The sequence below is a fragment of the Eutrigla gurnardus genome (genome assembly GCF_963514095.1).
Source record: "Eutrigla gurnardus genome assembly, chromosome: 20".
Classification (NCBI taxonomy): domain Eukaryota; kingdom Metazoa; phylum Chordata; class Actinopteri; order Perciformes; family Triglidae; genus Eutrigla; species Eutrigla gurnardus.
The window spans coordinates 20,610,347-20,626,253 of record NC_139931.1 but is presented as its reverse complement, the minus strand read 5'-3'; the positions used below and the strand labels follow the sequence as shown (position 1 = coordinate 20,626,253).

General features: G+C 44.6%; 1 protein-coding gene across 1 annotated transcript; it reads right to left on the bottom strand.

The window, feature by feature from the left end:
• Positions 1 to 160: 160 nt before the first annotated feature.
• On the bottom strand, positions 161 to 11,567 carry snrnp70 (small nuclear ribonucleoprotein 70 (U1)). Its single transcript, XM_084036238.1, has 10 exons — positions 11,362 to 11,567; positions 10,845 to 10,998; positions 10,691 to 10,753; positions 7,888 to 7,942; positions 7,736 to 7,800; positions 7,577 to 7,639; positions 6,930 to 7,011; positions 2,905 to 3,006; positions 1,590 to 1,695; positions 161 to 1,505 (listed from the first exon to the last, which is right to left on the bottom strand). The coding sequence occupies exons 2-10, from the start codon at positions 10,989 to 10,991 to the stop codon at positions 737 to 739; spliced, it is 1,452 nt and encodes a 483-aa protein (XP_083892364.1). The 5' UTR covers positions 10,992 to 10,998; positions 11,362 to 11,567; the 3' UTR covers positions 161 to 736.
• Between the last annotated feature and the right edge of the window lie 4,340 nt (positions 11,568 to 15,907).

The window sequence follows — 15,907 nt, the reverse complement described above, 5'->3', positions numbered from 1 at the left end:
TAACGGGTGAAATGAGTCGTATCTGCACTAAACGGTCACGATCATTCAGATACATTTGTTAAAAAGGGCCATAGCAATGAGAACATCTGCGTGTTGACTTCGCAGAGTTCTCAGTCCAGATGATTAGGAAGAAGCAGGGAGGTAGTCAGGCCATCAAACATGAGATCTGGCTTTAAGCCACGTCTTTATTAAAATTACCTTACAGATCTAACATACAAAAGGGCAGATATAATTAAAAAAAAAACTTTTATTCCAGAATCAATAAACGCCCTCAATCGTCACACAGCACTAAATTTCCTTCAAGTTCACTTACATTGAGGAGAAATTGTCACTTTGTTCCAAATGAGCGTACAATCTAACCGATTCATGAATCTGAAAATGAAAAACAATCTAAAAACCATTAGAGCCGGCGTTTTAAAGCTCATCCCAAACCGAGGGGAAAAAGAGAAGAAAAACAAAAACACGTACTTCTCTCGTCTAATCAGTAAGGTAATCTGATGACATTGAGTGGCACAGATGAGCCGGGCAACAAAGTCAGATCGGATCAGGTCAACGAACGTATTAAGTGGAATATTTCAACAGATTGTTGGGAGGGGGAGGACAGCAAGGCATATGTGTGGAGGTGGAGACGACCTGACTGACATCATGACGGCTTCCTGTGCCTTGGTGGAGGGTTGCAGGCCGAGTAAATATGAAACCAGGTATTTGTGGGTGGAGTCTGCTGGGAGGGGCCGCCTCAGTACTCGTCTCCGGGCGCCTCCATCTTATAGCCGTTCTCACTGGAGACGTAGCCGTCGGCCGAGGGCACCGACTGCTGGTCCATCATCCCGTCCTGACTGTACTCCTCCATGTTTGGCGGTGCCGCACCCTCCTCCTCCTCCTCGTTGCCCATGTCGTCTTGGGGACCCATGTCATCTCGCAGGGAGCCGTGGCGCTCCTCCCGGCGCTCCCCCCTGTCTCTCTCCCCCCGCTCCCTCTTGTGCTCCCTGTCTCTGTCCCCCCTGTCTCCCCTGCGCCTGTCTCTGTCTCTGTCCCTGTGGCTGCGCCTGCGGTCCCTGTCTCTCTCTCTGTCCCTGTCTCTGCGCTCCTCCACCCCCTCCCCCGCTTCTCCTTCATGCTCCTCCGGCATCCTCTCCCCGCCTTCCGGGGCGCCGCTGTCTCCCTGGCCGACATCGTCCCCATCCAGCCCTTTGCCCCTCTCCCTGTCCCTCTTGCGATCGCGGCTCCTGCTCCTTCTCTTCCGTTCTCGACTCCTCTCCCTACTCCTGCTGTCTCCTCCTGCCACTGCCGGTGCTGCTGCCCCCCCACGCTCCTTCTCTCGCTCTCGACGCCGGCTGCTACCACTACCATCCTCCACTGCAACCGGTCTGTCCCTTTCCCTCTCGCGCTCCCGGGAACGGGTACGGCGGCGGCGTTCGCGAGATCGGGACCTTCGCCGCTCTGGGCGCTCCTTTTCCCTTTCGCGCTCCCGGCTGCGCTCCCTCCGCTCTCGAGGTTCCCGCTCACTAGGAGCAGTCAAAGGGGAGACCGTTACACAAAGCACTACTCCATTTTTTACCAGATAACACATCCTGACTTAGAGTACTCACCCTCCTCCCACCAGGGGGCGCTCATCATAACGTGATGCATCATCTCGGCCAGAGTGCTTGATGTTGACGTCGGCCCCACCTCTCCTCGTGCCTCCCAATCCACCACCTGGTTGAGGAGCAACATGTAGAACAGAGGAGAAGGTCAAAGTGTGGATGTGTTGCTACAACTAAGGAAATACCAAGCCGATGTATGCCAATAAGTTAGTGAGAAGAGTAATTTGTCATCTTATTGAAGATTTTATTTTGAACAAAAAGATGTCTCATCATTGGCGCAATAAACAGTGTCATAACTTAATTAAGGTGATTACAGCATGATTAGTGCCATTTTTAGTTTAAAGCATAATATTGTGACCAGGATCATCATAGTCTAGATAACAGGAAGAGAAGGCTCAGGATCAACGACCGGAGGAAGGAATTGGACTCCTCCCCTTCCGCTTTCTGTGTCTCCGTTCTCAAACTCCCTAACAATCAGGAAACAACAGAGCTCGCAACTTATACTTCTGCCCGATGTTGATCTGACACGGCCGTCATCAGTCGGAGTTGTTTTGGTTCATCTCTTAACTCTGGCAGCGGCATGCTCCAGTGACATCGACTGGACCGACGTACCTATCTGTTCCACTTCACATCAGCTTACTGATATTGGTTTAGTGCTACAAACAGCTAGCAAACCGTCTGTGTTTAATGAGTCCAGTGAGCTCCTCCAGAGCTAAAGTATAGACGGGCTTCACCGCCGGGTCACCGACCATCAAATTATGTTTTTTATGCCTTTTATGCAGAGTTTTCTTTTGCAGGGAATCAGCCATGATAATGAGTAATGACAGGACTCAACATTCCATCCAAACAAGTTTCCTCCAGACACTATTGCTGCCGTACCACAGCAGCTTCCCAAGCTTAGCACCGCCCATGACCATTGTGATTGGTTGAAAGAAATACAAACGAGCCAGAGGGTTTGTTTCCCAGATCCAAGAGATACAATATACTGTAGCCATAAGCCATAATCATGCCTGGTGGCTGCATCAGTAAACAACTGTCCAGACTATGTAAATTGCCCAGACTGCTGCCAACCCTCTCCAGGTGTAACTGTGAATGCAGTGTTCAGCCCTACTGTATGCTTCCTCATGCTGGACTCTGTAATCTTAAACTACACACTTGTCTGTAAAGTAAAGTCTCAGAAAGATCCAACCACCAAACTGGCTGTTGCGGAAACAGAAGTGCTGGGTTTTAACTGGGCCTATGAAGAATATTCATGTGAACGTTTGTCTTGAACAAAAACAATGACATCTTGCATAGCTGAAGATAATAAAAGACAGCTGACCTAGCCTGCGAGGATGCCATCCTTTCACAGTGCGTCCTCGCTCCACGTCCACCAACACCCTTCTACCGTCGATCTTCTTCCCGTCTGCATGCTTGTAGGCGGCTGGAGGAGAGGAATGGGGAGAGGGAAGACAGGAGGTGAGACAGGAATACGACTGCATCAATGTGGCCAAGGAAACAAACGGTACATTATCATACTGACCAGGAGCAGGCGAGGCCGAGATGGCTGCTCTCTGGGTAAAAGCCGAAGGATAATGGGAGCAGACTTCCTTCCAACCGATGAGTGATTGATACTTTACACTTTTAACGGCACCATTTAAATACCACGCTGTGATTTCTTGTCTGCATTAAATAACAGTATACTGGAGCCAGTCTGTGTAATGCAGGTTGTCCCGAGAGTCATCATGTGGATTTAACTGCAGCTATAGATAATTACTGTTGAACAAGCAAGTTAGACTCAAACGCCCTCACAGGTTTGACTGCAACAAACTAAAACACTCAAACCACAGACAGCGGGACATACCATCTTAAATCACTTGTTATACATTTCTTATTTCCATATTCTATGTTCAACCCAAACAGCTGGGACAGCTTACATTGTGTATCTACACTTAAAGGTCCAGTATCAACTGTATGTAGTGTATTCACGAGTGAGACATTTAGTGTTTTGTCCTCTTTGAAAAAAACAAACAAACTTCATGGCAGTGAAGCGCTGGGTTTGGATTCAGGGTTCAGAATCACTGAAATCTATCATTTATACTTTATAAGTGTAGAAACTTCTTTGAGAAAAAATGACTGATCACACACACACACACACACACAAACAACAGACAGACAGACAGACAGACAGACACACACACACACTTTCAGCAGCTTTAACCTGGTGACATCGTTCATCAACAAGGCACCTCCCTGTGGCATATTTCCAACCTCGTGTACATTCTGACTTTGCCCCCGTAGGCAATATATTTATAGGATTGTATTTCATATCGAAATATACATTTTTTAAAATACTCACAAATTGATTATGGTGAAATTCCATCATCAGGATAATCATAAAAAGAAGTTGTCTAGCTCACCACCAGGGCAGGCAAGTGAAAAATGATAAAATAAATTTTAATTTATCCTTAATTAATGCCTGGAGATCTATACAATTTATTATCACCTTATTTTTTATTTGTTTTTCACAAAAAAACAAAAACAAAACGAGTCTCATCTATGGATGTAAAGTGATTCCAGAATGTTTTAGTGCCGTTTTAAGAGTTGTAAGTATATTCCGATGATGACCAGGATAATAGTGTGAATCACAATTATTTTGGCAGGAGAGTGGTGACATGCAACTTTCATATTGTCTGATGCCTAGTCCCACACCTCATCACATTATACCACACAACAGCCTTTCGGTCCATCTTGTACAATGGAAGTGGACTTGCCGAGATGCAGGTGGCTCATCCCGGCCGCTACACTGGTCTGATGTTGAGACGGTCGCTGAGGGTGAAACTTACAACCAAGAAAGGGCCTTACCAAAACCCATCAGTTACAGAATACAGTCTGAGGGCCTTACCAAATCCTCACATTTACAGTCTGAGGGCCTTACCAAACTCCCTCACTTACACTATACACATAATGGTCTTACCAGGGTTCCTGACCCATCGGCCTTATGAAAGTCTCTGCCCCAGTCTGAGGGCCTTACCAAAATCCTCAAGCACCAGAGTAAACATACCATCACAAGCCCTCCACTTCCTGTGTTCAGTTGGGGTGATGACACGCCATCCAATGATAGGGCCTTACCAAACCCCCGCCAGTCCTACCCAAACTGACCAACTGAAAAAACAAAAAACAAACTACCTTCCTTACAGGAGTTGCCTTATCACAACTCCAACCGACTAAAGAGAAAAACTGTGTTTGATTGTTTGTTGCCGATAATTCAATGGAGTCATGTTCACGGCATGTCTTGGACCTAAAGTGGCGTGAAGTATCAGTAGTGTCTAAACTTATCTGCTGACATGTCATAAACTGGAACTTTTCTTTAAAAATCATGACCGTACTATTGTTATGAATTTATATGTATGGCTACATTAATTAGCATCTACCTTAAGTTATGTAGTGAATCAATAATGTATGAAGAGCCCATTTAGCAGAATTATCAAGACGATTCCCCTCATCTGCCATTTCTATTAAAGCCAGCCCAGACCTGTAACAAGTCCATCTCATATTAAACAGATCTATTGCCCAGCCCTGACTTCGTTAAGCTAACGAGGCTCCCCATCCTGCCAGCCTCACCACGCTTTGCTGAGATAACTAACAGTTTGGGGAATGGAGTCACAGAAAAGTGTATTAATGATATCAACATTGACATGCACAGGTTGCTAATCTTAACAGTTGTGTTTATGCCAGTTTCCATCAGATTGATTTTCCAATGCTACCAGGTTACCTACTAGAGGCTACATGCAGTTACAGAATAATGATGAACCTACCACATTGTTTCTGCATTTAAATGCACAAGGAGCATTTTTATTGGAAATAATTGTCCATATTGAAATGGTCAAATTCTTTACCTGGATAAGAGCCTTCCCTGCCGACCTGTATATACACACACACCTTATTGAAATGTGTTGCTACGCAACAAGAAAGATTGAAAATTGCATCACAATGCGCCTACTTATATTGAGTCAATCTGCACGGCTCAAATCACAACCAACCCCACAAGAAGGTGGTGGAGCCAAGTAACAACGCCTTTGGATTTCTCTGTCTTGTTCAGTGACCTTGTGACCCTCCACACAGCAACGTTTTACAAAGCATGAGACCAAAGTACCCGAGGTGGCTTTGACATAAAGGGCAGAATCATTGGGCAACATTCAATAGGCTAGTGGTCAGGGGTGCGTTCAATGGTCAAAGCCTGAAATACAAGTAGTGATTACTCTGAAAGCTCTTTAGGGCTTGCAAAATAAAAGCGCTTTACCCATTGAACGTAGCTCCTCTTCCCTATGTAGGAGATGGAGGGTGGAAAGAAATCTTACCCATCATACAAACCCATTATACCAACCATATACTGAGCTGTGGTAGTAGGGTGTAGATGTATCATAACCATCATCATCTGCCAGCCAGCTCTGGCCAATAGCCATCACAGATTGGCGGCTGCAGTGACAATGAGAACAACACACAGTTAATATACTGTTGAGCCCCACATCCCCCCTCAGTTCACCCCCTGCTGTGACTACATGTTTGCTGTGATCCAGCAACTCTGGTCCTGAAGAGCCGACCGCACTAATATCCCAGAATGGTGTCATTGTGTCCGATGGCACCATTCGCTGGTCTAGTGAGACGGTGCTCCGTTAATCACTGAGGCATCACCGCCATCTTAAAAGATCTCACTAGTGTGGTGAATTGAACTAATCTCACCATGACCAGGGTTGGAGACCACCACCAATCAAAACTTTGACAAACAAGCTCAATAGCTAGGTCCTACAAACCATGGGTTTTCCATACATCGCAAAAAAAACAAAAAAACAAACCCCATTCAATGCTTGGTGACCAGTCTGACCTTGTGCTTACCATCACAGTCCAACCAGGAGAGCTCCTCTTCCACAGAGCTACAACGCCTAACACTTAAAAAGACAATGTGCCCTTTGACAGGCGAAGAAATTCAGGTTCACAGTTGAAAGACACAGTTCTAGCTCTTGGTCCTCCCACTGAACGAAGTGGCTCCTCAACCACACTATGAGTCAACTGATGACACGCATCAAACACAGACGCACACACACCCACCACACAACCACCAGACTCTGATTTCAGCATGCATATTGTAGGACAGAAGTAGTCTTGATCCCTTTGACTCCATAAATCTATTTTCTCATTACGTAGGAGTCATGTTCCTAAAGTGTTGACCATGTCTCCACCCCAGTATCATTACAGAACTATCCATTTAGAATAAAGGATAGGGAGTTCAACTGAACCACGCTGCCTGTCAGAGATCAGTCTTCATGAACATGTGGTCACATATAGAATGGTCTGGTTGGTACTCACAGTGCATGTCTCGTTCATGCTCATACTCAATGAATGCATAGCCCCGAGGCTTCCCCGTCCTCTTGTTGTAGACTATGTAAATCTGGAAGAAACAGGCATATGAAGACATTGGTTGGCTGTGGAAGTCATCATCACACACACCTGCCGGTCCACACCCCAATGTTTGTGTGTGTGCACATAACACATCTAGCTGTTTCGCCCTCAGAGCGGATTGAAGAGCAGGCTTTAAAGCAAATAAATGAGTACTGAAAATGTTTCAGGAACGATGAGTCATCTGATCAGCTGATATGATTTTGCTAAGAAAATACATCTGACAACCTTAATATATACGTGTTATTTAATTTCATTCAACTAAGTTTAATTTCCGCTACACTGACATAACAACAAAAAGAAGGTTAATTCAAATCAATTAAAAACAGTGTACATACAATCTCTTAATGTTTCACATCAAGTTTTGAACATGACAGACAAATTGTATCTGCTTTGGCTTTTTAGCAAACAAACCATGTAACAGTTATATAACATGGGGTATTGCAGGGATGAAACTGAAATAAATGCATATATAGGCTGTGATCAAAGTGAAGTCTGTACACTTGTCCTGTAAACATGTGACAAAAGTCAACAGAGAAAAGAGTGGCTACACATACCCGTTTGATGGGGCCGTAGACCTCAAACTCACGACGAAGCTTGGACTCAGTAGTATCGTAGTTCTACGGAAAGGCAGAAAACCATCAAACAAAATAATCACATTTGCTAAAAGCTACAGAACACTAAAGTGACAAACTCATATGTTTGAACATACTCACCACTCGTGCAACAAACAATGTCTTGAAGGCATCCCCTTGTGCATTGGGGTCATTGTGGGGGTCCCCTGACATAATGCAAATAGGAAAGCAGGTTAGTTCAGCCGAGAAACCCTACACAGTGAAAAGTAACGTATGTCACTGTGAAAACTTACAAAGCTTGAGTTCTGTCTCCACCACCGCTTGTCTCCTCTCAATCTTCTCTCGCCTCTGCAAAAGCCACAAAGATTTAGGGTTAGAATATAACCAAATAGCATTTCTCACCTCATACCACAATCCTAATTTATTTTGTGTGTGTTTTCCAAGATGTTAACTAGTACAAATACTGAGGGGAAGGCAATCTGACTGAGACAATGTCTATGTTGTTCCAAGAGGTGGAGCTGCCACAATGTTATCGACTTATCTTAAAATTAATGGATTTTATATTTCTCCTTTCTCGTATCGTTCTTGTATTGGTGGTTTCTGTGGTTCATAACCATTCTTTTGATTCCAACAAAGAATAAATTCATTAGAACTGTGTGGTACTGTAAAATTAGTCAAAACATTTTTTTTTTGCCCTTTTTATATATTTGTTATACTTGTCTTATTTATACACATCTTGTTCTATTTTGTTTAGTTGTTTCCTCTTCTTATGGTTTATTTTTTCATATTTGTTTTTGCACTGTGACCTTCACTAGATTTACCATTAGTTGTCACACTCTTCGTCCCATAGAGGTGGATTATTGTGATTCTCACAATTCTCAAATTGGCATGGTCCACAAGCAGGAGTACATGGTAGTCCATATGCCCTGACACTGCACCGTTGTTCGGCAGGCAGTTGTGCAATTACAGTGGATCATTACTCTTTCCACCAAACAAAACTGGCATGGCCTTGGTCCCATGGTCCTCTATGAGATCATTTGCTTGATGTTGGAGCAGAAACACATTTGCACAGGACTGGATGGTTGTGTCCCAAATGCGTCCACCTAGCTCCCGCGAAAAATAAAGCTCCTGTCAAATTCGGGGCATTAGTTAAATGTTGAATATTTAGATAATGCAGCACATGTATTGAACACAGTTTTGATCACATGTTGATCTAAACTGCATGAGTTTGGATCCACTCAGATTAGTTTGTAGCCTAATCTATTTGTTGTTAGCTCACAGCTAGCTGCTATTACATTGCACATAATCGACTAGTTAGCATTAGTTTAGTTAGCATTCAAAGTTATTACTCTTATTATGGATTATTTCTACTCATGTCACCGACTTATTCAGACTCTCTGATGCACAATCTTTGGTCTGATGTGTCCTCGCATTTTCATGACCGGCTAAATCGATCTCTGGTTCACCCCAAACAAAGATAAAACCTTACAGTAATTTCACAAATTCATTAGTATGTTATCATGTCAGTGCAATTTAGACAAGTCCAATGGATTCATAGACCCAGAAAACATGGGCTTCGATACCAAGATTACTTGACAAGTTCAAATATTGAAGGAGCTAGGCTATTTTAAGGGTTTCCTACACATCTTGGACACCATCTTGAAAATGACACCTTTAGTTGTCAAAATTCTGTAAACTTTTAGTATGTTATTAAGGACACCTAATACTACAAAAAAGCCTTTTGTTAGAATTATTTTAGGGTTAGGTGTTTTTTCCCCCCATATATGCACCTGCCTAATATAACAGTGGAGGGGCACTAAAGACCTCCTCCATCATAAGGGAAGTCCATGAGTGTTAAATGCAGTCTGGGGTGTTGATCTTGGCATTGTTCCAAGAAATCTTACAAAGACCTTTACGTTTGAGAATTGGCTGAAAGGTGGCTGCAGTGGAAAAGTAGCTAGTTAACGTTACTAGCCAAACCAGTGACATTAGGATTACATTTTTTTAAATTACAATATGACAATGCAATATGACACTATAAATAATTTTACTTGAATGACTGGTCATTAAAAAAGTCCATCATGGTGAAATATGATATATTAGTTCATTGTGAACCAAGAAAAAGAAATGCATCAAACACAGCTACCACCTCACAAAACTAACACTACAGTTTCTTTAAATATTAATCAGTTGAATTTCCAGATATCAGTCCCTTTTCAAAATCCACATGAGCCACTCTTCACATCAACATAAATCAGATCAACCACGCAGCACCGTTTCAAAAGAAAATATGTCACTTTAAAAGATGGTTGATGAATGTTTGGTGACAAGTGTCTGGCATATAAAAGGCTATATTTTTTAAATGTAGTCTGGTGCAGTGCTCACTCAACAAGAAATGCACTGGGGCTATGTGACATAACTTCCTTCACAGAGAACACGGGCAAAACAGCATGATCGATCTGATTTAAAGAGTGTGTGTGTGCTAAAAACACGAGAGCAGATCATATAATGATTGTGTGAAAATGTAGCAGCGGCACGTGAATATGGAGGAAACACTGCCCATACTTTGCATCGCATGGTGAAACGTTTTTGATGTTGCTTACGGCTGAATGTTTTTTCACGTTTGTGATGAGGGGTTGTTTAAGTATTACAAGATTTCTTCAGAACCTGGACAGGTGATTTTTTGTGCAGTTTACTTGTCCGTCTGTACAACGCCATTGGTCATTTCCTGTTTCTCTGTGTTGGTCAGTACAAGTTGTGTTTCTCTAGCTGAACTCTGGCAACTCAACTTCAGCAGCTAATCGCAGCTACGTTTAAAACGCACACTATTTCTGTTCCAGCATTCACATCTGTCTCCCCCTCTTTGTTGCCGTCTCGTTAAATCCCATGTGTATCTCTGTTAGCAACTTTAGATTAACAGTAAGCTTTTGGAGAGATTTAGTGTGCGGTGATGGGCTCAACACTGCGGTGCTCCTAATATGGCAGCGGTGCAGTTATTGCTGCAGCCCATCACCAGCCATAACTAGCATCTTCACAGATGGGGAAGTCTTAACCTGCTCCTTTCGCTAAACAAGGCCCCTTCTTCTCACAGCTCACCTTCCTCTCCAGCCGCTCATCACGAGTCTCTGCCCTGGTTGGTGGAGGGGCATCTCTAGGATCCTGATCACCCAGTGGAGATATCAAACAGACAGTGAGATAATAATAGGGAAGAAAATATACATTCATCAAAGCAGACATATTAAATAATCACCTCGAAGTGCCTGATGAAAGGCGCAATCCCACTGTATGGCTGGTTGTGATGTTTCTCGTGGGGCAGCTTTTCTAGCTGGGGCAGGAAAGGAATGGGGTCCCGCGGTGCAAAGAGAGCCAAGAGATTCGGGGGTAAAAACTGCGTCATCTTCCACCTTTATGAACAGAAACACGTAGTTATAACCACAACAAACGTGTTAGCAGGCTGAAAGGCTCTACCGGTAAATGGGAGGCCAACCTTCAGAACGGAAGTTTGCAAGACGGTGAACGCGTTAGCTTGACGAGTCTTCATTAGGACGATATCCATACTAGCATTTATCCCCTCCCACTTGCCCAACTTTGCTATTTTTACATACATACACCATGCCTATTATTTATACATTAGAAGTTGTGCGATAATAGTTTTCACATTGGCTATAATCTCCGTCGGGTATCAACACTAGTGCTGAGACTTAGAGCGCTTTGCGTTAGCCACTAAGCTAACTAGGCTAACAACGAGCCTCGAGCACGGTTCTTACCTTCTCTCCTCCGATGTCTAGACAAAATGTCTGACCATGAACCAGTAGAAGACGGGTACGATATATGCAGGTCTCCCAGACCGACTAAGTAGAGCAAAATTCGACCAACAATAACTTAGAAGGCGGTCCACGCAGGGTACTCAGGCCGTATGGCGACAAACAGTAGAATGTGTGTGCGGGTTGACTTGCTGCTTGTGTTTCTGAAAAGTAAAATGGCGGGATGCCGTAAATCGACACCTGACGTAAACCGCACCGGGAGCAATCCAATCCAGGGGCTCGCACTCAACGTCCGCCCTCACGGACTTCTAAATAATAATATGTAAGATAATAACGTCCCGTTAAGTGCCCGAGGGTTCGGGTATGTCCCACTGTCAAATAATCAGATACAGAGGGCTCTCGTTCGTGGACTTTTTGACTCCTTTATGCCCACTTTCCATAAGTCAGCATGGATGCAGACTTTGCCTGGGGAATTACCCACAGTTCATAGCGTTGCGACGTAAAATAAGGCTCGTTCGAGATGAACTGCGCCTCGCCTGCAAAGTAGACGGAGCAGGCGGAATATAAAGTATAAAATAATATTTATTCAGTATAATATTTTATACTTTATATTTGTAGGCTATACTTATTTGACTCTTTCTTTCTTCTCTTTCTCTTATAAAGCAACTGCAGCTGTACAATTTCCAGAGGGGTTACTAAAGTATTCTGATTCTGATTTCCACAGATATTTATGAACAAATATAAATAAATGCGAATGTGGTCGTAAACTACATGTGGCATGATGGTTAAGGAGTTAGAGTTGCAACAACGCCACCTGAGGTAATTTCACCCCCAGGAAATTCTAAGGTAACTTTTTATGAAGGAGGTCACACGGGTTCGATATACCACAGGGGCAAGAGACGGTTTTCAAATTAAAGAACACTTTATTTAACATATGTCAATCAGCAAAATAATCCAAACTTCACACACACACACACACACTACACACACTACACACACGCACACACCAGTTGCATAACAGCACCCTACAATAACAGATCAAAAAGCAGGACGGTAGTCTACTGGCGGCAGGGCCAAACCAAAAATATGGAGATCTGTAAATTAAACACCTGTGAAACAGCACTCACACACACACACTGGACACTCGTGAAGGGGGACCACCACCAGGGAGGGAACTGCCGCCTTGGACCACAGCACCTAACCAAAACACACAAAACAAGTTAAAACATGCAACCGGGTGCAACACAAGGCTGGTGCGACAAAACAATGAAAACAAAAACACAGAAATACACAAACATGAACTCACAAAAATGGAAACTAATTACTAAAGCACAAATCAATGAACACAGTGGAGTGCCCCCTGTAAATGTGGGCAGCTTTATAGTGACCACGCCAAAAGCGCTCAACTGACCAGCTCGTTAGGACACATTCATGGGACAGCCACACAGCTGATTAACAAACAGAAAATCATCAGTGGAAAAAAAGGACGTCCATCAATTTAACAGAGCCAAAACAGCAGCGTGGATCTTCAGGAGGGGTGGCAGGACACAGACCAACCATTCACTACGGCCTCTACAAGAAGGCACACCACCATAATTTAGCAAACATACACATTAAAATCGACATCTCTAGAAAATGAATTTGTACATACCACGACGCAACGCTACAGTGACGCCCAGAGCGACGGAGGGACAACGGCTCGTGCTGTGGGTCAATCACTCAGCTACACCAGAACACAAGGAATATTAAGCTGGGAACTGAGCGACAGAGCCGCTGGATGGCAGACAATTGTTAACTTACTGAAAGGAACAGGTGAGCGCATCCCGGGAGGGCCTCCGGCGGAGCGCCTCGTCTCCCACAGCCCCAGCGGCCGCTTGGCTGCAAAGAGCGGAGATCGCGTCATCAAAATGCCCATTTATGCACAAATGCACAACAGAGGACCGGCAAAGAGCATTACCTGGATGAGGAGGAATGTAAGCCCGCAACAGCCACGCCGAACCACAGCGAAGGACAGGCTGCAGCCACCGAAGGAAACGAGAGACAGGTGTGTCTGCACCTCTATATGTAGAGGTGTATCGTACCGCCCCTCATTCAGGGTGCCCAACTAGTTGGCACAGTGCCATATAGTGGCAGGAAGGGAAACGACCTGTCACATACAGATAGCCTACAGATCGCGTCTAACAGGATGTAACTTTTTCGAAGACTTCCTGTCAAATCTTGCACGATCACGTTTTATATACCGGGGATTGCTCCCCCTCATGTTGCGTGAATGAGTGTATGAACGTGTCATTGTATTGTTTTTGAGTATGTGTTTGGGTTCTTTCTGGATTTTGTTTATGTAATTCTACTTCATTCATTCCGTTAATTGAGTTGTGTTGTAAATTAAGTAATTGAGTTTAGTGTTTATTATTCTCCTTTGGTTATTTTGTGTAGTTATTTGATACATTATTTAGGTCTGTGATCCGTCCATTACTTATGGTTTTGTTAGGTTTTCTTTCTTTTTGTGTGTGTGTGCCACCCCACTAATTTGTTATCTCCTCCCTTTTCAGTTGCTGTAGGCCAGTGGTGGCGGTGCTGGTGATCTGGTGGTGGCATCCTCCCGTCTTGTCGTGCTGTGTCCTTGGGAGTGGGTTTTCTTCACTGAGAGTGTGTCTGCCACGTGTGCCGGGTGACTTCAGTTTGTTTCTTTATTTTGGTGGATCCCTCCCCTGCACTAGTCTTCGTCCATCCACTTTGGCCTCGGCCATGTTTAGGTTTGCCCATTTATTTTGTGTGAATGAGCTATAGAGATTGTTTTAAAGAAAATATGAAAATAAAGTGTATTTTAAAACTTTGAACCATGTCTCTTGCCGGCTAAGTAACGACGAACCTGTGTGCCTTTGTACCTGAACAAATTCCCTGGGTGAAATTCCCAGGGTGGCGTTGTCAAGCTTTTTTTTTAGAAAATTAGTTACATACCCTTTTCACCTCCTCCTTGCCACATAACATTTAGTCTTGTGTTGATAGCTTGTTGTTTAAATTCTTGTGAAGCTGTCTATGCTAAGTGAGTAATCAGCTAGTTTCAGCCAGCTCAGCTGTAGTGAATAGAGTTGATTGGAGGGAGGGGTCACAGTCAGAACTTAAAGGACTGCCAGTGGAACTCCTTCAAACCACATTTTGTCTGGAGAAAGGAAGGAAGCTGCTTTGTCTCTTGTTGGTAAGTCAGAAACTAATTGTAGATTTGGGTTTAGGCATTGTGTGAGTAAAGCTAGTTGTAACATTTAGTCTTGTGTTGATAGCTTGTTGTTTAAATTCTTGTGAAGCTGTCTATGCTAAGTGAGTAATCAGCTAGTTTCAGCCAGCTCAGCTGTAGTCAATAGAGTTGATTGGAGGGAGGGGTCACAGTCAGTACTTGCGGTAAACTGAGCACTTAAAAGGCTGTCACTACAGCGTCAGCTGCAGCGTCAGGCCATCAGAACGAAGACAAAGGGAGTCTATCTGTGGGAGTCCATCGAGGAAGTCCATTGAGGTAGGCATAACATCTCGACCCCCCCCCCCCCCCCCCATCGCAGCCATGTGTCTTATCTCAGTCAGGACATCACACTGGAGAAGATTTTACTGGAGACCCTTCACTCGAGGCTGTAACCCATCCAATCTCTGCTACCCACCATTCTCCACCGGTAAGGAACTTGAAGTACTAGGGGGGTTATGGAACTGCCAGTGTGCAGTCAAGACGGCGGACACCATTTCCGCCTATGCCTCCCTGCAGACTCTCCACTTCCTTGCCCTCACGGAGACCTGGATCACCACAGAAAACACTGCCACTCCAGCTGCCCTTTCAACTGCCTACTCGTTTTCACACTCCCCAAGACGAACAGGGCGAGGAGGACGAACTGGGCTCCTCATCTCACCGAGATGGTCCTACCAGATCCTTCCTCTGGACCACCTACCCCGATCTACACTTGAATTCCACGCCGTCTCTGTCACCCTTCCTTTCAAACTCAACATCATAGTGATCTATCGCCCACCCGGTCCTCTCGGTGACTTTTTAGATGAGATGGATGCCCTCCTGAGCTGCTCCCCTGATGATGGCACACCACTTGTTGTCCTCGGTGACTTCAACATCCACCTGGGAAAGCTGCATTCATCTGAATTCATTGACTTCTTTTCCGCATTTTACCTTACACTCTCCCCCTCTCCACCAACTCACCGGGCCGGGAACCAACTTGACCTTGTCTTCACAAGATCCTGTGGCATCTCAGCACTCTCTGTTACCCCGCTCACCGTGTCCGACCACCACTTTGTGACTTTCTCCCTCCCCATGAAGCCCACCACATCCCTCCCCTCTACGCCTCGAACGGTCACCAGCCGCCGCAACCTAAAATCCCTCACTCCCTCCGCTCTCTCCTCAACTGTTATCGCCTCGCTACCATCCTCAGAACAGTTATCCTTAATGCCTACTGAGGAAGCCTCCTCCATCCTGATGTCCTCACTCTCCTCTTCTTTGGACACTCTCTGTCCCCCAATCTCACGACCTGCGCGATCATCTCCCTCCCCTCCCTGGCTGTCT